The 21,986-nt window shown below is 36.2% G+C and overlaps 1 protein-coding gene across 3 annotated transcripts; it reads left to right on the forward strand.

The window, feature by feature from the left end:
• Nucleotides 1–2,307: 2,307 nt before the first annotated feature.
• On the forward strand, nt 2,308–20,124 carry RFC3 (replication factor C subunit 3). Of its 3 annotated transcripts, none has more exons than XM_053563763.1 (9): nt 2,308–2,504; nt 4,944–5,081; nt 7,557–7,624; nt 10,384–10,481; nt 13,419–13,600; nt 14,287–14,423; nt 14,512–14,610; nt 18,610–18,679; nt 19,829–20,124. In XM_053563763.1, the coding sequence occupies exons 1-9, from the start codon at nt 2,418–2,420 to the stop codon at nt 20,018–20,020; spliced, it is 1,071 nt and encodes a 356-aa protein (XP_053419738.1). In that variant the 5' UTR covers nt 2,308–2,417; the 3' UTR covers nt 20,021–20,124. The 3 variants fall into 3 exon arrangements, with proteins under 3 accessions (XP_053419738.1, XP_053419739.1, XP_053419740.1); XM_053563764.1 differs by lacking the exon at nt 2,308–2,504 and adding an exon at nt 2,637–2,702; XM_053563765.1 differs by lacking the exon at nt 2,308–2,504 and adding an exon at nt 4,320–4,359.
• Nucleotides 20,125–21,986: the final 1,862 nt, after the last annotated feature.

Below are 21,986 nucleotides of genomic sequence, written 5' to 3' on the forward strand. Positions count from 1 at the left end.
TGTACACAGCTATGGTTTAATAAAAATAAATAAATAAATAAATAATAAATAAAAAGAAAAGGGAGGTACAAATCTGCTCAGATGTGGAAAAGAAAAGAAAACTCACGATCAATGTGGGTAAAACCAAAGTGGGAATATTTTTATTTTTATTTTTAGTGTTGTTTTAAGTAGAGAAAAAGGGAAAGTAAAATCATATCCCCTACTGGTCTCTCAGCTTCTTGAGATCATGACATTTCTGCATCATTATTTCTCTTAAAAGAACGAAAATTAGATCCACTCTAGCAAAATATCTCACTCTGGATTCTGGCAATAATCAATAATAGGTTTACCCCAGAAAAGTGCAGTGGATACACGAGCCCAGGCAAAGCACCTTGACTTCCTTTGGAAGGTAAGGCTGTGGGTACAAGATGGCACTTTTCACTTTTGTTCAGCTTAAGTGAAGATTTTACCTTGATGTCACCTTACCATCTGTTTTCATATCCCCCTCAATTTGGATCTTTATGGCTGTGTCCCTTTTCAGTAACATATAACCACAAATTATCTAGTGCCTGCTACGTGTTAGGTATTTACATTACCTTACTCAATCCTCAAATGAGCCATGAAAAGCAAGTTTCTTTAACCCCATTTTATAACTATGGAACCCAAGGATCAGAGTCATTAAAGTGACTGGAGTTCGTCAACCCAGGATCTGTATTCATAATTTCTTTTCTGAACACTTCCTTCATCTTATTGCTCTTCTCTGAGGATCGTATTTCACATGTAGCAATCTTTCACATTCTCCATATATTTGAGTCTAGAGTAGGATTGTCAGATGATATACAGGATACCCAGCTAAATTTGAATTTCAGATAAAGAATCATATTTTTTCCTTGCATAAAATGTGCCTTGTTGTTCCCCTTACACTATTTCTCCTTCCTCAGGATCTTCAGTAACTTTGAAGCACATGCATTCAGACTTCATCATCAACCATACTTGCTTGTTGAAATTGTCAGACATGCTTATAATCATTTCTGACAAATCACTGATCACTATAGCACCTGTTTCTCTTTCTTCCTTTCAGTCTTTCAGTATTTATTTCCATTGCCATTTTCCACGATTCCAAAATCCACTTAGATGTCGCTTCAAGGTAATTGCTTCTGATTTTCTTTACCTTCTCACTTCAGTTTCCCTCCATCCCAATTCAAAAGGAGAAATGCATAGAGAACACAGAATTTTTTTTGCAGTATTAAATAGGGGTGGCCAGGGAAGCCTCAGTGAGGAAATGATACCTAAGAAAACATCCAGAAGGAGCTGAAGCTCTATTGCCACCGGACAAGCACCGTTCAGAAGACAGTCGTAGCAAAGGCCCCAAGACAGAAGCTTTCCAGGTTTATTTTGGAATGTTTCTTGAGAACAAGGACTGTCTTTTATACTTAATGATATTATTGATTGTGCTCAATAAAGTCTTGCTCACAGGAGTAACTTATTTAATAGGAAGAGCACAATAAAAACTTGATTAATAAGTAAATAAGAAAAGGTACCTCAAAGAGAGGTTATTAAACGTGTTTGGAAATCAAGTCCTGTACTATAAGACCTTGCAGTCAAATGAAAGAATTTAAGGTGCTGAACTATACATAAAATAAAAACATAAATTACATTATGTGTAACTAGTAAAGTGCATTTTGAGAAGTGAAATTTGAAAGGCGTTATAAAAATTATATATAAACTTAATATGCAGAATATCGAGGATATTAAATCCTTGATTATTCTGGATTTAGAATAGCATGTTAACCTCCTGTCTTCTACTATACAGACCACGTTTCTGTAGTTTTTTTTTAATTAAAAAAATTAATTAAATTAAAAAATGCTCTTTCAAAATTTTTTTTTGTTTCAATCTTTTTGGTTTTCAATCTAGAATCTTGAGAGATGGAGGTAAAAAAAGATAACGAAGATTAGATCTTATTTTTTTTAGAAATTTACTCAATGTAGCTTTACTGAGAGACACTCCGACCTGAATATTCTCTAGTGACAAAGACAGAGCTCGACATATAGTAGATATTTAGTAAATTTCTGTTGAACAAATTGAGTGACTCCATGAAAGAGTAAAATGCATCGACAAAGGTTTTTTCTCTGAGGTATCTGGATTTGACGCCAAGAGGATCAGAATCATATTTTCGATTTATAGTTTTTGGAATATCACAAAAGGTGAAAAGAAAGAGAAAAAAATTAAAGAAGGCAGTGAATAGTACACCTAGATGGCGCCAACGCGGCGGCAAATTCTGTCCCCTCTCGGGGTCCGTAGTTCTTCTGCCTAAGCTGTTCCCGCGGCCGGCAGTGACGTCGCGAGATTTGGCGCTCACAGGAAACTTGTCTCGGCGTCTGGGTGCAGGGCGCGCCGGCGGGACTTTCAAGCGTCTGATGCCGGGAACCGGGGAGGCATGAGTCTCTGGGTGGACAAATACCGGCCCTGCTCCTTGGGACGGCTGGACTATCACAAGGAGCAGGCGGCCCAGCTGCGGAACCTGGTGAGTCGGCGGGGCCGGAGCACTGGGGAGAGGGAGGCCCTGAGAAGCCGGGCGGCGCTTGTCCGCCGCCTTCCAAACTGCTGAATGCTGCGAAGAAAGGCAAAACGGGAAAGGGGGAAAGAGTGTGCGGGTGCGGGTTTGTACCCGTAAACAAGGCAAGCTTCCCTGGAAGAGCATCTGAGCCAAAACTTGAAGGAGGTTAGAAAGTCAAGTCGTAAATGCAGTTTCTGAGCAAAAAGTGGAACAGCTAGGGGAGACAGCAAGTGCACAGTCCCTGGGGCTGGAGAGTGCACGTCACGTCCTAGGAACCTCAGGAAGGCCGGGGAAGACGGTGATAGTGAGCCCGCGGGAAAATAGTAGAAAATGGGGTGTGTGGATTGGGCTGGTGGTGGGTGCTGACAGAGGGAGATGGGAAGCTATTGGAGGATTTTGAGCAGATTTGCTTTTAAACAGGCTTACCTAAAATTTCTTCGAGTCAGTGTTCTTATTTCCAGGGAAGGTGTTGTAAATGTTTGTTAACTCCTGAAGTCCTTTTAATTCTCAAATGTATTGTATTAGGACGTCCTTGAGTACACCCCCTCCTCCCCATCCTGATGACTATTTTTGTGTTGTAGTTGATGAAACTTTCAAATGGCAGTATTTTCTGAAAAGCAAAGTGACTCCTCTAGGGAATGGAGAGGAAGGAAGGCTCCTGAGGAGAATAAGTGTCTGTAGAAAACATTTATCCACTCCTTTTACAGATTTAAAAGTAATATAAGATGCTGATGAAAATGTCTTTGCTCAACACTGTAGTGTTCTGATACTGACCTCTTTCAGAATTACAGAAATTAAGTGCTTTTTAAAAATGAGAAATAATAAAAAAGGACTCTCTGAAATTCATTACAAAATTTGAGAGTGTTGTGAAATGAAAGTTTTTTGTCTCTTTAAATTATCGATATTACATTTACACTATTTCAAAATAAATCTGTTACAGCAATATACTTTATTTATAGATTGTATTTTCTAAGAAAAGCATTGACTTTAATTTTCCTAGCCAAAGAATGCATTTTGTCTTATTTTCTATGGCCACCTTTATAGAATTTGGAATGTATATTTTGGACAATTTAATATACTGGTCTTACATGTTAATAAATTTGCTTTAAAATATTCCCTTGTTTACTGTTTCATCTACAACTTAATAAAACTATGAAATATTTAAAGTGTAACTTTTATTTTTGGTTAGATCACATTTTAAGAGCAAAGGCAGCAAGTTATTTGTGGAGCACCCACTGTTTGGGGGGTGCTATATTAGGTGAGTTGTTCCTCTCCTTGAGATTTTTCTTTTTCAGTGCCAGAGATGGATGAGTTTGTATGGTATTAATATTCACTGTAATAGGCACCTCTGATAAGATATTTATTTCGTCTATAATGGTGTTTTACAGAACTTTTGCATCACAAGATTTATGTCCTTCATGGCACTGCTTCCCAAACCTGACATCATCAGAATCACCTGGAAAGCTATTGAAAAATCACACTGTCTTTGTGTTGTAGTGTGGCAGATGCTATCATGCCCTACTTAGTAAAGTAAGTCCCTTGACCTTGAGTCTTAAACGCATACAGACTAACTTTCAACTTTGTACATCTGTGCTTTCCGTGAGGCCTTCCCCTAAGACAGTGGTTCTCAACCTTCCTAATACCGCGCGACCTTTTAATACAGTTCCTGTGGGTCGCGACCCACAGGTTGAGAACAGCTGCAAGCAGACCTGAAATGCCTGAGAATTAATGCCCTCTTTCCCTCTCATCCACTTTCCTAAGCAGGCCTCCAACAAAGGACTGATGAGAGAGAGTATCATACTCCAGCTCTCCCACCCCTTGGGTGAGTTGATTTTGTGGTGTGTTTATGCTGACTTTCAGAGTTTCCCCAGCGGGATTAAGCCCAGATAACTGGATGGTGTTTAACTTGATAACACACTCTGGTGCCTTTTCTTATTTCGCATCCCTGCTTTTCTATGAAGTTTTCCTTTACCTCCCAAGTAGACCAACTGCACTCAACTCTCATCACAGGGTCAGTTTCTTGGAGTCCAAACTAAGACAGACATCAGTCTCAGAGTTATAGAATCCTAATGTTACGCTTGATAGGGTCCAGAAATCAATCATTCCTTTATTTGAAAAAGTTCTCTTGGAGATTCTGATATCCAGGTTTGGAATTTCCTCCTTTCTAGCATTTGGTGTTGTATCTTGCATTTACTATGCTATGTATGTAAATTATATAAAATTAGTGCTGGGTAATAATCAAAATTTCAGAGTTTATTAAATATAAATATCAATATATTTGAATTTGGAGTTTCATAGGTAGATATACAAAATATTTGATACTTAAAAAGTAGTTTGGTACTACCTAGAGCAGTTCAGTTTGACTAGGGAAAAATGCCTTGTTCCTTTTTTTTTTTTTTTTAACAGGTGCAATGTGGTGACTTTCCTCATTTGTTAGTGTATGGACCATCAGGTGCTGGAAAAAAGACAAGAATTATGTGTATTCTACGTGAACTCTATGGTGTTGGAGTAGAAAAATTGAGAATTGAACATGAGACTATCACAGTAAGCATTTCACTTTGAGGCCCTCCAAATATTTATAGCAGGGATTTTCAATTCTGGTCATATATGCATTCACTGTCCCCACTAGTTGCTGCTTAAGGTATGATTTAAATAAGCATTTCACAGATGATCCTGGTGCACATTAGACCAGGGGATTGGGAGCTACTGATTCATAGACTCAACTGTTAAAACCAGACCAAAGCCATATATGTTGGAGAGGAAATAAGAGCAACAGGAGGTTTTGAGCAAAATATAGAGGGTGAGATTCATTTAAGATTACCTACTAAGATGATGTCTTAGCTGGAATTAGAACAAAAGTTTCTAAAGTTCTGAGAGCATTAGTGGGAATGAAAAAAAAGGGAATGATTTTGAGAAAAAAATTGAACAATCAAGTGACTTGGTAAAGATTGAGCAATTGACTGGCAAAGGAAGCATGAGATTCTGGCAGGTGAAGAAGCGTCCTGAGATGTTGCCCTGTCTGAGATTTCCAGCCTCATAGGCAGTATGTTTCTATGCTCTTTCCTAAGGGATGATGCTTAAGATCTAGCTGAAAGGTCTCCTCCATACCTCATAAAATTTAATTTCTCTTCTACAACCTCTAGTTTATACCTTTTATAGTACTTGTTTTGTTTTGCCTTGATTATAGTTGTTTACACATGTCTTATTTTGGATTGTGTTCATTTTGTACCTAATGTGTCATATTTATTTTCATATCCTTATAGCCCTTGGTAGAATGTCATATACATATTAGTTATTGAAAAAATGTTTACTGTGGATGTTAGTGTTATTAATAGAATCTTTGGGAGGATAACTGGGTTTTAGGCTGATGTTGATTAGCTTATGAATGTAGATACATTGAATTTGAGGTGCCAGTTGTACATCTTGGTGGAAAATATTGTAGGGACAAACTTAACAAGGAAGATGTGGGTTTCAGGGGAAGAAATGTCTAAAAGGACAAGGAAAAAAAAAAAAGGAAAAATGCAACATGTTCTCAGTAGGCTTAATATTTAAAAGTGTTTGCTATAAGTTACAGTACAAATTTCAATGAAATTCTGATTAAAATCCAAATGGTTTTTATGAATCTGTGAAATGATCTTATAGTCCATACAGATGAATACATTTCTGAGACTAGCTAAAATAATTGTGAAAAGGAGGATCAGTGAAGTGGGGCTTACATTACCAGATAATAAATGATATTGTGAGGCTATTGTAATCAAAACAATATGATATTGTCATGGGAATAGAAAATTAGACCAGGGGAATTGAATAGAGAGCTCAGAAATATGATGAAGGTCTATTTCAAATCGGGAAGAGGATAAGACAGCAAAATGTACCAGTATATCCAGGTACCTATTTGGAGGAAAACAGAGTTGGGTCCTCATGGTGCACAATTTATAAAGACAAATTCCAGGTTAATTAAAGACTTAAAAGTGCTAAATATCTTCGAGTAAAATGTTTTAGACTATATGAGCTGCTTATGGGCCAAGAGCACCTTTTAACAGAAAACATGGAAATCGTAGAAGACAAGAAACAGATACTTGGTTATATGTGGCTTTTGAAAGTTGGTTTGACAAAACATAATGTAAAATCAATAGAAAAATGAAAGATTGTCATAAAACATTTCACAGGAATGTATTAAATGTAGGATTTTATAAAGTGATGCCAGAAAGACAAATAACCTGGTAGAAAACTGAGTAACATAGTCTCCGGAGAGAAATCTGACCGATAAACGGATGTGAAGGTGTTTGACCTTTGTGATAATTAGAATTGTGAATTGTGAATTGTTAGACTATTTTGGAAAGCAGCTAGTCTATAAATATACTACATACACACATATGTATTAAAGTTTATAAAACACAACCTCTTCAATCCAGCAAATCTTTACTAAGAATCATTTCTATAGAAATGAGAGCAGTACATGAGATGTATGTACAAGTATGTTAATTATGGAATTGTTTAAGTGGCAAAAACAAAGTGTCTATCTGTATGGCGAACTGTGGAACATCCATGCTATATATTGATATACAACTATGATATTACCCCATTTTTCTGAGAGGTATTGCCAAGATTTATTGTTAAGTAGGAAAATCATACATATGATTTTATCATTTTTTATAAAAAGCGATACTCTATAATATATTTGTTTATTTTTGTGTTAACATGGAAATGGGTATGAAAGGATAGTTGCAGATTGTTAAGGATGATGATCTGGTGATAACTGGGGATGATTTGTAGATTTTTGGATGCAAGGAGAAGAAAAAAGTCACAATAAAAACAGGCCATGGGGTATGACCCCATGTATATAAAAACATGTTTATCTGCACATTAAGGGAAGAATGGCATTAAGAAGTTAAAACATGGTGTTTATCTTAAGTTTTATGTTTTTACCAAGTATAAATTGGGTGTATAGTAAAAGAGAGAACAATGAAAATACAAAAGAGAAATGAAAATTTAAAAAAACTTTTTTTCTCCCCACAGACTCCATCTAAAAAAAAAATTGAAATTAGCACTATTGCAAGTAACTACCACCTTGAAGTTAATCCCAGGTAAATTGCCCTCTACATACTGTATAGAAGTAAGCATTTTTAGAAAAATGGTGTTCAGACTCCTTTTTTAAAAAAAAAAAAATTAGAATCTTTTTCTGGAAGTAAAATCATATATATATATATATATGGAAGCACAGTGTATAAAACAGATAAAGGGGAAACGTCCTTTCCTTTTTCTTTTTTTTTGTTTTTTTTGGTAGAGACAGAGTTTTACTTTGTCACCCCCGGTAGAGTGCCGTGGCGTCACACAGCTCACTGCAACCTCCAACTCCTGGGCTTAGGTGATTCCCTTGCTTCAGCCTCCCAAGTAGTAAGCTTCCTTTCTTGATAGGAAACCTAGAGCCTTCATATTTGCCCTCTCTGTCAAATAATTTCAACAATATTTTAAGTTTTCTTGCTCTACAGTGGTCACTGTTTCATACAAAGTACACTGAATTGTTAATAAGTTTTTGTTAAATTAATTGACTCATCCAGTTCTGATGAACAAGGTGGGTGTAAAAAGTTGATAATGGTCCAGGCGGGATGGTTCACTCCTGTAATCTTAGCACTGTGGGAGACCGAGGCAGGTGGATTGCTGGAGCTCAGGAGTCCCAGACCAGCTGAGCAACAGCGAGACCCCGTGTCTACTAAAAATAGAAAAACTAGGAGGGCGTGGTGACGCATGCCTAAAATCCTACCTACTTGGGAGGCAAAAGGATTGCTCAAATCCAAGAGTTTGAGGTTGCTGTGAGGTACGATGCCACGGGGCTCTACTCAGGGTGACACAGAGTGAGACTCTGTGTCATAAAAAAGTTGATAACTTCTGTGGTGAATATTTTAGAAATCAAGTTTGGTTGCCACGTCTGTCTTTGCCACTCTGTTTGTTCAGTTTCTTGATGAGAAGGTGTTAGAGATTGTCTACCAAACAATGTCTCTATTGTCTATGATATGGTAAGATCTGGTTGGGGTGGCATTGAAAATTTATTTAGCAGCAGTTAAATACTGAGTGGTATAGAAATTATCCTGGGAGCTAAGTTGGGTGAGGCTTCAAGGGTCTGGACATTCTCAAGCAAAGGCAACATGGGCAGTGGCACAGAGGCGATGGTGAACATCCACTTCGAGGAGCGGGAGAAGGCTGAATGGAGCAGAAGCAGACAGTTTATAAGCTGAGGTGTATGGATTATTTTACTATTATATTTATCCTTAAAACAACTATAACAGGTATTGTTATTTTTTTCTGGGTATGACAAAATAGGAATAAGGGAATGGGTCTAATCATAAAAGTAGGAGTGTTAATTCTGTAGACAGAAAATGTTTTGGATTCTTGACTAGGAAAATAATCATAAAAGAGACACTCTGGGTATGTTGAGCTAATGGTGATATGAGAAAAACTTGATGGTTGTTTGGGAAAATAAAGTCAATTGCTTTGCCCTCTTTTTTTCATTATGAGTTCCTTTGAAGCAAGAATAGCCAATTGGAGAATAAGCTGATTGTTTGGGGGTGTTTGAAATTAACTTCCATTCAACCTAAATTGACCAGGTGACTTCTGTTGGTTTGAGAGATACTTCACCTGAGTGCCAAAGCAATAATATTGGTGTAAATGACAGATAAATGCCTGTAATAAGTCAAAGTTTACAGAGTTCTGACTTTGTATTTTAAGTGCAGGTTTTCTTATCCTGTTCCCTAGCTTACCTCCCTGAATCAGCTTCAGGTCAGTGCTGGAAACAGACTTCTAGTTTTGTTCTCTCTCAGACCTTTGCTACCTGGAGGATAGGAAAAAGGATTGGGATTAAATTTCTGTTTCAAAGAGTTATTTTTGTATTTTATAATTAATTTCTCAATTAACTGGAACTATGTACTAACTTTCTGTAGTGGATGCTGAAGTGTTAAGATATTTGCCAAATCATTACCTATTATTAGTTTTTTGTTTGTTTGCTTGTTTTGAGACAGAGTCTCACTCCGTCACCCTGGGTAGAGTGCCATGGCATCACAGCTCACAACAAACTCAAACTCTCGGCTTCAAGTTATCCTCTTCCACTCAGCCTCCCAAGTAGCTGGGACCATAGTCGCCCGTCACAACATCTAGCTAGTTTTTCTATGTTTGGTGGAGATGGGGTCTCACTTTGCTCAAGCTAGACTTGAACTCCTGAACTCAGGTGATCCACCCTCCTCTGCCTCCCAGAGTGCTAGGATTATTGGCATAAGCCACCGTACCCAGCCTCTATTTATTTTTACTGTTCTTTTTATGTTAATTGTAAATTTAATGTAAGAACATGTTTAGTGTTTTCAATGATGTTAATCCAATTGGAAGAGTGTCAATAATTTTTTTTTTTTTGCCTGAGACAGACTCTTACTATGTCACCCTTGGGAGAGTGCTGTGCCTCATAGCTCACAGCAACCTCCAACTCTTGGGCTTAAGTGATTCTCTTGCCTTAGCTTCCCAAGTAGCTGAGACTACAGGCGCCCACCAAAACACCCAGCTTTTTTTTTGTTGTAGTTGTCGTTGTTTAGCAGGCTCTGGCTGGGTTCGAACCCTCCAACCCCGGTGTATGTGGCCGGCACCCTAACCACTAGCTGAAGTGCCGAACCAAGTGTCAATAATTTTTAAAGAGCCTAAAACATTTCACTTTTAAAAGTTTATAATTAGTAATGTTAACTTTGATTAAAATTTTAACCACTTAAAATCGTCAACATTTTTCTAGCAATAACTTAGTAGGAATAAGGGCATACTTCTTTCTAAGTATTTACATATATATAGCCATTGTTTATGTTTGGTGCAGTGACGCTGGAAATAATGACCGGGTGGTAATTCAGGAGATGTTAAAAACAGTGGCACAATCACAGCAACTTGAAACAAACTCTCAAAGAGATTTTAAAGGTATGTGGAAAAAAGATTTCTTTTTATGAGTTCGCCTAACATTAGTGCTCTTTTTTTTTAATTTATGAAAATGAACAAGTCATATATGATCTCTGTGATAGAATTGAACTTCATGGAAAAGGGCTATTTGTGCCACCCATTTGTGATTTTAGAACAAGATGAGTAATGAAAAATACTTTATTTAAAATAAGAATTTACATGATTTTAGAATAATTGTTCTTATGACTAAAGTCTTACATTCATTATCAAATACTTAGATCAGCAAAAAACCCCTTAAAATCAGATATAATCCCATCACATAAAGATACCTAGTATGACAGTTTGGTCCTTAACTTTCAGTATTTTCTTTATGTATATATTCTTACAGGTGCAATTTTGTGATGATAAATATGCCAACATTTAATGCTTTTAATATACTTTGCCAAATTCTGAATCTGAAAGTGGGTATAGATTTGCTAATGGTGTTTGGGAGGGCTCATTTTTCCCCAACATTTATCAACACTGCAGATAATTATTTTTGATCTTTGTCAATTTGAGTAAACAGTGTTTTTCATATCAAATGTGGTAATTTTTTAATTGCTTATGTTTATTTTGTGAATTGCTGTGTGTTCTTACCCATTTCTTATCTTTCTTCATTAGTCTCTATATTTCAAAATAAATTTAAATTTATGAATTTATTTTAAGCTATGATAGAGTCTTTTCTTATATTTTCTGTTATTTATGTGACAGTTATTAAATTTATATCTTAATTTTATTCCCTGCTATGTTATTAAAATTCTCTGATTGTTAAAATAGTCTTTCCATAGTTTTCCTTTGGGTTTTTTAGAGGCATGTTTATATCATCTCTAAATGGAGATAATTTTTTCCTTTCCTTTCGAATTTTTATGGCTCTAAATACTTTCTCTTGTCTAATTATGTTGGTCTTTCCTCTACTATAGTACTAAATGGTAGAGATAGTAGACATGTCATGACTCTGGAAGGAAAGTCTTAGGATTTCCCCATAGTTAGTGATTTGCTAAGTTTTTGGTCTGAGGTAATGTATTTCATCATAGTAGTAAGTAGTTAGCAGTTCCTATTTTACTGGGTGTTTTCAATGTGAATATGTGTTGAATTTGTCTAATGCTTCTTTTGCGTCTATAAATGGGATTTTATGGAGTTTTTTTCTTCTTGGTTCTGTTAGTATCATTGCTTATATTACTGAATTTTCTAATATTAAAACTGTTCTGTATTTCTGGAGTAACCCTTACTTGGTCATGATGTGTTAATTTTTAAAAATACACTGCTGTTTCTGCCTACCAAGTACTTCTTCATCACTAATTCCAGCATCACTACACAAAACAAAAATAATGATATCATATGTATATGTTTGCAAAGTATTATGTCCTTATTCTTAATGTGTTATAAGAAAAAGTTAAAGATATAATAAATGTGGTTACAATTTAAAATTTTAATTAAAATTGATAGTGCCTAATTACAGTTAAACTTAAAAATGAAATGTTTTAGGGTCGTTAAAAAATGGACTAACAGTATTTCAGCTCTCAGTTACAATTGAATTAGCATTATGAAGACAAATATTTAAGTTTTCTTACATTTTACTGTTAACTTAAAAAGAGCAAAAACCAGTAAGTACTTAGTAACAGTTTAGGAAATACTTTGACTCTTCTGTACCCATAACAATGTTACTCTATTCCTCTACTTCTCTTTCTTAAAACTGTTTCATTCAGCCTTGTTCCTTTTCTGTTGGTCGTTTGTCTTATTGAAGCTAAGTGACTTTTCCTCCTTAGAGAGGAGGGGAGGGCCAGAGAGTTTTTCTAGGTCCAAGGCTCTAGAGCTGCCCCTTGTTTTATTTTTACAAAGTGATAAAATATAGGACATTGTGCTCTGAGCTCTATCCCCCATCTTCCTTCCTTCCTTCCCTTCCTTCCTTCCTCTTCTCTTCAATTTGAATTATATTTCTGGGATTTCTTCTCATTGTGGAGAATTGTTTTATAAAGGAGCTTCATATGGTATTTTCAGAGTCTCTTGCTCTGTCAAACCATACTGCATCAGAGTTCCCTTGCTCTCACCCATGAATTGGGCTATGGAATCTCCCTTTTCTTCTTAAGGTTACTGCTTTCAAATTTCCCATAATGCTTTCCAGTGTGTTGCTGTGGGTGACTTGGGGCTTCTCCTTGCCTAAAGGCTGTCAGAAGCCTAGTGGATTTCTGTTCTTTCTTCACACACTGATGCTGATACTTGTGAGCCTTTTTATTTTTAGCTGCTTATTCTCACTTGCTTGAAGTTTATATCTTTACATAAGTGGATATACATAAGTGTCCATGGGTCTTTGGTCTGGAAATCTTTAGTTATTCTGTTTGTTCTTATGGGGAAGATTCAAATGCTCCACTCTGCCACTACTATCTTCTAGGAAAGATCATTAATAAAAATTATAACAATTGCACTGTGTCTTCACCTTCAAATTATTCCTGAACTTTGAGGCCAATCCTTGATCATGGCTGGGCAGAATCTTACTAAAGTTGCCAGATGTCTTTGCCAACATCTCTTGTACCAATGTTCTCCAAATTACACTCTTTGGCATAGAAGATTTTAGATTTAAAATATTCCACAGAAATGTGCTTCATAGATAAAATATTTTGGGGAAATACAGTACAGTACCTCCTTGTCTTGGTAATTTTTGCAGGTAAACAATAAAGGCTACAGTGAATTCTACAACAAAGTAACTTATTTAGCTTCATTTAACCTAGTGTTTCTTTTTTGATTATAGAATTTAAAAAAATAAAAATAAATTCACCATGTATACTACATGTATAACTGTAGTTTGTACTTCCCAATGGGAAGAGTAGTATAATAGGCTTATTATTTAGAATTTCACTCTGAATAAGGAGGAGGAGAAAGGAACAAGTTTGAGTGAAATTGTTTTGTTTTGCTTTGACTCAGTGGTATTATTGACGGAAGTTGACAAACTCACCAAAGATGCTCAACATGCCTTGCGCAGAACCATGGAAAAGTATATGTCCACCTGCAGATTGATCTTGTGCTGCAATTCTACATCTAAAGTGATACCACCTATTCGTAGCAGGTGCCTGGCAGTCCGTGTGCCTGCTCCCAGCATTGAAGATGTAAGTCGAGTACGACTTTTAAGAGAAATTCAGTTCAGATCTCTGAGTATTGTATGTACATCCCTGTCATGTTGGTTTCTGTAAAAACATAGTGAAGTATATAAGTAATTCAAGATTATCTATGTACCTGGATGCAAACCATTAGTAGATGTGCAACCAATTTATGTAGTAGTAAATGCCAGGTAATAAGAAATAATTCTTCTCTTGAAATCATCTTTTACTTTGAATAGATAGGTATTATGAGGTGTACTAAACTAAGGAAGGGCTAGTTATTTAATGCCGTCTTCTTCAAGCGGATGTAATTGGCTGGAGGAGGGGGCTGGAATGTGGAGGAAATACATTTTGCAAGGAGGTGATGTGAGAATGGGAGTCAAAGTCTGAAACATTTACACATATTTGTGTATATGTATATATATTTTTTTCTTTATCATTCTTAATAGCTATCAGTGGAAATTCTAAATTCTCACATTAAATAGGTTTCCTGCTATTAATGGATTTGGGGAGGTTTTTTGCAAAGTGGGGATAATATGTGACATTATGTTAGATAAAGAATGGTGAGGTACCTTTATTATTATTTTAAGTTTCACTTGTAAGAATTGTGAGAGTAACATGGTTATATGGGGCTATAAAGTTAACAGAAATTGTCTTAGTAGGTGTGCCCATTTTCCTGATTATTTTATTTGTAGATTTGCCATGTGTTATCTACTGTGTGCAAGAAGGAAGGTCTGACACTTCCTTCACAACTGGCTCGTAGACTTGCAGAGAAGTCTTGCAGAAATCTCCGAAAAGCTCTACTTATGTGTGAAGCCTGCAGAGTGCAACAGTGAGTGGATGGGGCAGGTACTACAAATACATTCTGGGACTTGCGCACACGTCTGTTTAATTTCTTGTGTCCTCTTTTTGTCATGTAGATATCCTTTTACTGCAGATCAAGAAATCCCTGAGACAGATTGGGAGGTGTATCTGAGGGAGACTGCAAATGCTATTGTCAGTCAGCAAACTCCACAAAGGTAACCAGTATAAAATGGTGCTGGGAAAGATTTGATCAAGATAATACCCACAGGAGCTGTTTTTTGTTGACAGTATGCCACTTAGAATTATAATTAAATCCTGAATCTAAATATTAAACTTGTAAGGAAAAGGTAGAATTTAATTTCAGAAATTTGGTGGTTCAAGCCAGGTGCAGTGGTTCACGCCTCTAATCATAGCACTCTTGGGAGACCAAGGCAGGTAGATTGCTTGAGCTCACAAGTTCTAGATGAGCCTGAGCAAGAATGAGACCCTGTCTCTACTAAAAATGAAAAACTGAGGCAAGAAGATTTCTTGAGCCCAAGAGATTGAGGTTGCTATGAGCTAAGATGCCACAGTACTCCATTAAGGGGGACAAAGTGAGACTCTGTCTCAAAGAAAAAAAAAAAAAGAAATTTAGTGGTTCAGAATCATTGGTATGTGGTACTGTTTATGGCTTTTATTAAGCTGTTAACATGTAAGTGCAATTTATGTATAAATTAAATCTTAGAATTTTTATTTTTCCTTTCAGGATCTCAGATGACTTAATATTATATTAACACATAACAGAATATGCCTAGCTTTCTAATACATATAGAAAAGAATAATACATAACTTGTTACTGATGCATCATGTGCTAGAAGATACCAGACTGTCAGTCTGACATCTTTTTAGTTAAGTGTCCTTGAGCAGGCATTTTCATTTCAGAGTTTCATCTTCTTCATTTATACATCGACGATATCATTATTATTATTATTATTATTATTGTCCTGCCAAGGATTGTGCCTTCATTGTGAAGAGCAAAATAGCCTGAGTGATAGTAGTATGAGGACTGGAAATCCCTGTGCTTTGTGATGATGATGGTTCTATTATAGACAGCATTGTGTATATACCATTGGTACTTAGGAAGTACTTTTGGGCACATTTGCTACAAAGTTGTTTCCATTACTTCTGTGAGTCTATTATTCCATGGTGGACCGTACTGAAAATACCTCACCCTCTAGTTGTTTGATTTATGGCAGCTTTGATTAAGAAGGACAGTCTGCTGTCTTCCAAACCAAGAATGACATGACAGTGTTAAGCTGCACTACCTTTGGAACATCTGGAGAAGGCTCGTTGCAGCACACTCTCATTTCCTGGGTGCCTGCCAGAGCTGAGAAACCATCTTTGGACGTTAGCATAGCAGATCACGTTAGGTTGCAGAATAGACTGCGTGCATCCACTAGAATTTAATTTTAGAGGAAAATAATGATGAGAGGAATACATTCGTTTCTCTTCTTGAGAGAGAGATCTGGTGAATTGTATTTTTATGAGAGATTCTTTGAAAGGATTGTAAACTGTTCTTTAGCTGTTGCACGGATTGGTTGAGGTAGATTGTGAATCTTGCATAGTGAGGACTCAGTATGTCAATGGGTTTCCTTTGAGGTCTCATAATTAAATTTTTGACATTGATAATTTTACAAAAAAATGCCAAACATAAGTAGTCTCATCAGAAAACAAACCTTATTTTTAGGAAAAGGTGTGCATTCTATTTTGTTAAATGTTAATATTCAGTGAAGAAGTTCACCACTTAAAAAGATAAAATTTAAACAAAGTATGGTTTAGGAATCTTTTATTTTTTTATTTTTAAATAATAGAACTTTATTTTTCAGAGCATTTTAGTTTTATAGAAAATTCAGCTAATAGTATAGAGAGTCCCCATATTGCAAGAGGGACTTTGCCTAACAAAGGAATCTTTTGTTTTTCATACTAAAGATGATTTTGTTTTTGTTATGACTTTAAAGAAGAAAACTTGGTAGTACAACTTTCCTATTTTTAAGAGATTTAATTAAGTACTTGCTACATTATTTGACAGCACATGCATTTTTAGAACTTTGATTACTGCTTTGCTTTATAAAATCTTTTAATGCTGCTTACGAATTTCTTCTGAGTTTTCTAACATTTTGGCAGCTTATTAATGAACTTGTTCAAGAACAAGTTCTGTTTCCTGTTCAAACTAACAGTCTGGGGGAAACCAAAAAAAAATTGCTCAATTCCATCCTTGGAGCTGGCCAGAAATACTGGAAGTCTGGGATCTTTCTGATTATGGCCCGTATAGTGCTAAATGACGGCTTCTGATTGTTGACCCCTTAAGGTTGCTCTAATATTTATAGTCTTGATTTTTGTTTGATTTTAGAACAGTCATAATTTTCTAATTTGAATAGCAACTAACATTTATTGTTATGTCAGCTTTTACACTGTGTTGACTCATTTATTTCATGCAACAGTCCTATGAAGAAAATAGTATTACCATCTTACTTTGTAGATTTACTTCCTGAGATTTAGGAAGATTAAATAACTTGTTCAGGGACATTCAGTTTTTAAGAGACAGAAGTCGTTCTCGAATACCCATGTTTGTCTGACAGAAGAAATTATACTCTTAATCACTTGCTAGTTGATTAAGAAATAATGACACAGACATACTTAACATAGAATATACTTATTTTTTTGAAACTAAGTAATATAACAAATTAACCCAGACTGACATAATCTGTTAACATGTGGCAGATATTATACAGGGTGTGGTTATATCACAGTTGCATAGCTAGAAAGATCCTCAGGCAGCTTTTTAGAAATAAGTTGTGTACATATTAAAATAATTTCATACTGTATGTCTTTTGTTTTTATTACTTTACACTTTAACAGTCAGGTTTTACTTTTGAGATGTGAGAAATCATGAGCTTTTGAGTCAGATCTGAATTAAAATGCTGGGTCACCTGCATGAGTTTTGATAGAAACCTCCCCTTGCTGAATGTGAGGTTTTTTCAGTAAAAGCATAGCTGAGGAATTAGTAGTGTATAGCAGTGAACCTAGTACAGAGTAAGGTGTTAAGTGCCGTAGTGAAGGGTGACTTTGGAGTAAGACAAACAGGTCTGTGTTTGAGTCATGCCTTGCTGTGGTCAGTTTTATCCAGTTACTTAAACTATCTGAGCCTTAGTTTTTTCATCTAAAAAAAATGGAGATGATCCCCCTTCACAAGATTGAGGTGTGAGTTAAATTGTTGCTACAATGTCTTACATGTAGCAGGGGCTCACTTTGGTGTAGGTTTAATGTAGCAGGCCTCATTCTCCTGGAGTCTCAGGAGAGGAGTCTGGAATTCTACTTTAAAAAAATATTTTATAATCTGATTTATCTGAAGTATGAAATATCTATAGGATTATTGTAATAAAAATTCAGAACATATTTTTTCCTTTGGGATAGGTAAGATACAGCAAAATAAAGATAAAGCTACTTGTTTTATGTGCTTTGAAATTTGAGTTGCTTATTTTTCTTACTGTTTTAAAATCGTGTTTGTATATTTCCTTCCTTTACCTCTTTCCCTTCCACAAATATGAAGAGACAGGCCTGGAGTTGAGGGCTCAGAAGTTTGAATGTTCACATTCACTTAGCCTCATTCTGTGCTCAGCTTTAACCTCTTGTCCTGCCCCTATAATGTCAGGACAGTTTTGTGTCCCTGCCATATTGCTTTTACGTGTGTCACTGTGCAGTCTAGACAGTGGCTTTATACTGTATCTCATGCCCATTTTACCTTTTGTCACTTATGTCATTGACTAGCAATCGTTCATCTTTTCATGGCCATTTTCCAGATGTTTTACGTAGCATTTCTCTGGAGAAAAAAAGTAAACATTTTATATGTTTTTCAAATATGTTAAATTCCATGTCGTGCATATGCTCAAATTTGACTACTCATGAAGTCTGAACGTCTATCTGGTATTTTCATAGTATTTTGATATAATTAATTACCCTGAATATAAATGTCTTACTTTAAAGGAGTTCTGAAAATTCTTTTTTGAAAAATGAACTGAAATTAAGGGTTTATGTGTGTCTTAAGTGTGACAGATTAAGAAACTATGCTTATATTGGATTGTTCATTTAATTCATAAAGTAAAGCTGCAGTGTAGGTACTTGGAAGAACATCTCTTGTTTTCATCATAAAATATCAATCATTTTATTTTATATAGGCTCCTTGAGGTTCGTGGAAGACTCTATGAGCTTCTAACTCATTGCATTCCTCCTGAGATTATAATGAAGGTAATCCAGTTTCAGATCTTAAACTGTTTATGACCACAGTATTTGGACGTGGAGCGTGTGATCACAGGGCTTTTACATACTGAGATACATTGGCACCTCTTTCTCTTCAGCTCATTGATCCCTCGGGTATTTATGGAGCCTCTCCTGTGTGCCAGGCATCATTAGAGGTGTGCTGAAGAAGGGGGGCTGCTTTGGGGCGAGTGGTGGTATAGCAGGGGCACTGGGAAACAAGTAAGAAGTAAGAAGATTTCAGAATGTTGAAAGTGCTGTAAAGGAAAGCCTAAGGAGAAATGATGATACTGGAGGGGAGGGCTGTGGAAGGCCATTGATGGCTGCTCTGAAGAAGATATGTTTAAGCTGGGATTCGGGAGATAAAAGAACAACACTGTAAATAGCCGGGGAGCAGGCATTTCAGATGATGGAACTCAGTGTACTTGGGAAAACGGGTAAAAGAGGGAGGCAGAGTCCAGACTGTGTAGGATATTTTAAGCTGTTGCTAAAGTTTTAACTTGTAAGTTACCTAGCTAGCTGGATTTACGGGTTGTGAGGTATTAGGGAATTCATGTTTTTTTATTTGTTTTTATTGAAATTATATTTGATAATACGTGAAAAAATTTAAATGATACAAATATACAAGGAAAAGAGTAAAAGTCCATCCTTCCATATCTGGAAGGGTAATTACTTTTAACAGAACACTATTCCAGTCACATAGAAACAGATATGTAAATGTCATTTCACAAAACTACTCAGTGTTCTGCATGGTGTTTTCATTCAAGGTGTAGCGTGGATCTTATTTTACAGCTGTACAGATTTACCCTGTTCTTTTTACCCATCATATGTTGACTATCATAGTGTTCTGAATGTGATCTCTCTTGGTGGAACTTTAGGAATGTCTAAGATTATTATTACACATAGTGCTGTGGGAAGCATTTTTGTACTCGATGTATACTTGTGGGGTTAAATATTTGGAATTAGGAATGTGGTAGATAGCTACTACATGTTTACATTTGAAGACTACTAGTTCACATAAATTAATCAACGATTTCACATACATGAAAAAGATTTTAACTTACGTTTTATTTCTATGAATGAGAAAAATAAAGCACGTTTAGCTAATTTCTTTTAAAAATGAGTACTCTCTTTCCTTAGGGCCTTCTCTCAGAACTGTTACATAATTGTGATGGACAGCTGAAAGGAGAAGTGGCCCAGATGGCAGCTTATTATGAACATCGTCTGCAGCTGGGTAGCAAAGCCATTTATCACTTGGAAGCATTTGTGGCCAAATTTATGGCACTTTATAAAAAGTTCATGGAGGATGGATTGGAAGGCATGATGTTTTGACTTCTCTCAGTTATTCTTCCAAATTATTTCTCAGTATCAGTATTTACGTAACAGCTTATATTAGAAGTGCTGTGGGGAAAATAAAGTAACTTTACTTAATCATGTCTTATTTGTGTGTTTTTTCTTTTTTTTTTGTATGAAATGTGTTTATCGTTTCCTGTAAGGCATGTTTGCTGGTGAATTTCTCTCAGGGTTTTTTTGTTGTTTTGTTTTTTATTTTTGTGTAAGGGGGTTGGCCTAAAATTTTATTTTGCTTTTGGAGACAGCATCCTCGCTTTGTTGCTAGGGCTAGAGTGCTGGGCATTGTCACAGCTCCCTGTAACCTCAAACTCTTGGGCCCAAGCCATCCTCCTGCTTTAGGGTTTTGAGTACCTAGGACTGCTATGCACATACAGCTAATCTTTAATAATTTTTTTGTAGAGATAAAGTCTTGTGATGTTGCTCAACCGGTCTCAAATTCCTGGTCTCAAGTGATCCTTCCACCTTTAAAAATTTTTTTAGTTTTTTTATTTTAGGTTAATGTGAGAGTACAAACAACCAGGTCAAAATATTTGATTTTGTTAGGTAGCATCTCTCTGTGGTTATGTCCTGTACCCAAAAGGTGCCCAAACACCCCCACCCCGTGCTTGTTCAGTGGGAGCACTCCCTCTCACCTCTCACCTCCCTCATTACCTCTCCCCCCACCTTGAGTTGAAATGAGTTTTTCTCCTTTGTGGGCATGCATTAGAGTGTCTAATTAGTATTTCATATTGGTATTGAGTACATTGGATAATTGTTTTTCCATTCTCATAATACTTTACTAAGAAGAATGTGTTTCAACTCCAACCAGTATAATACAAAAGATATGAAGTCACCATCTTTTTTATGGCTGAATAGTGTTCCATGGTGTGCATATTCCACAGCTTGTTAATCCATTCCTTGGTTGGCGGCAGCATCTGCAGCTTTGGGGCTTTGTGATGTGAGCCATTCTCACTGGGGTTAAGTGATATCTCATTGTGGTTTTGATTTACCTTTCTCTGATCATTAAGGACAGTGAGCATTTTTTCATATGTTTGTTAGCTATTCGTCTGTCTTCCTCGGAGAAGGTTCTATTCACGTCTCTTGCCCAGTGATAGATGGAATTGTTAGCTCTTTTTTTGTTGATTAATTTGATTCTCTGTAGATCCTAGTTATCAATTGAGCCTTATAATATGCAAATATCTTTTCCCATTCTGAAGGTTCTCTGTTTGCTTTAGTTGCTGTGTCCTTAGCTGTGGAGAAGATTTTCAGTTTAATTAAATCTGATTTGTTAGTTTTGTTGCAATTGCCATGGAAGTCTTCATAAAATCTTTCTCCGGGCCAACATCTTCAAGAGTTTTTCCCCACCCTTCCATGAATTTTATCGTTCCTCCAAGGTGAAAGTTTTCAACTTCAAGAAAAATACTGAAGTTTATCCATAGCTGTAATGAATCTTCTGTCTGTGAAACTGAAGAAGGAAAAGGAAATTTGTGCTAGTTTTGCAGTCACATTGCAAATTGCAAGAGTTACTATAGTAGTGAGTGAGAAGCACTTAGTTATTGAATTTGTGGATGGAAGACATGAACAGGAACATGTTCTGAGGGACAGAATTGGGTTCCGTACTATCTGCAGTTTCAGGCGTCCACTGGACATCTTGGAATGCATTTTCTGCCCACAGTGGGGAACTACTGTAGTTACTTTTCTACTAGTTTTTGTTTTGGTTGGTTGACTGGTTTGTTCATTTATTTCTTTGCCTTGCCTTGCAGAGCATTAATGAATAGGCATCTTAGTAATCAGCCAAAGATGCAAAGCAACTTTCATGCAGACTTCTGGAATGATTTTTCTATGTAACTCTCTTCTTTCCAGATCTCTGGATCTGCCCAGCATATTCAGCCACCTCAGCTTCTCTCAGTTTTATTCTTTTCTCCTCAACTCCATGTTATCGTGGTTCTATGCCTGGGTTTTCCCT

This window comes from Nycticebus coucang, chromosome 15 (genome assembly GCF_027406575.1).
Source record: "Nycticebus coucang isolate mNycCou1 chromosome 15, mNycCou1.pri, whole genome shotgun sequence".
NCBI lineage: Eukaryota > Metazoa > Chordata > Mammalia > Primates > Lorisidae > Nycticebus > Nycticebus coucang.

Excerpts from the sequence above, each read along its gene's own strand:
- RFC3 (XM_053563763.1), top strand. The coding sequence starts at position 2,418 with ATGAGTCTCTGGGTGGACAAATACCGGCCCTGCTCCTTGGGACGGCTG. Across the intron at positions 7,625-10,383 it reads CACCTTGAAGTTAATCCCAG|TGACGCTGGAAATAATGACC; the intron begins GTAAATTGCCCT and ends TGTTTGGTGCAG. Across the intron at positions 14,611-18,609 it reads AGTCAGCAAACTCCACAAAG|GCTCCTTGAGGTTCGTGGAA; the intron begins GTAACCAGTATA and ends TATTTTATATAG.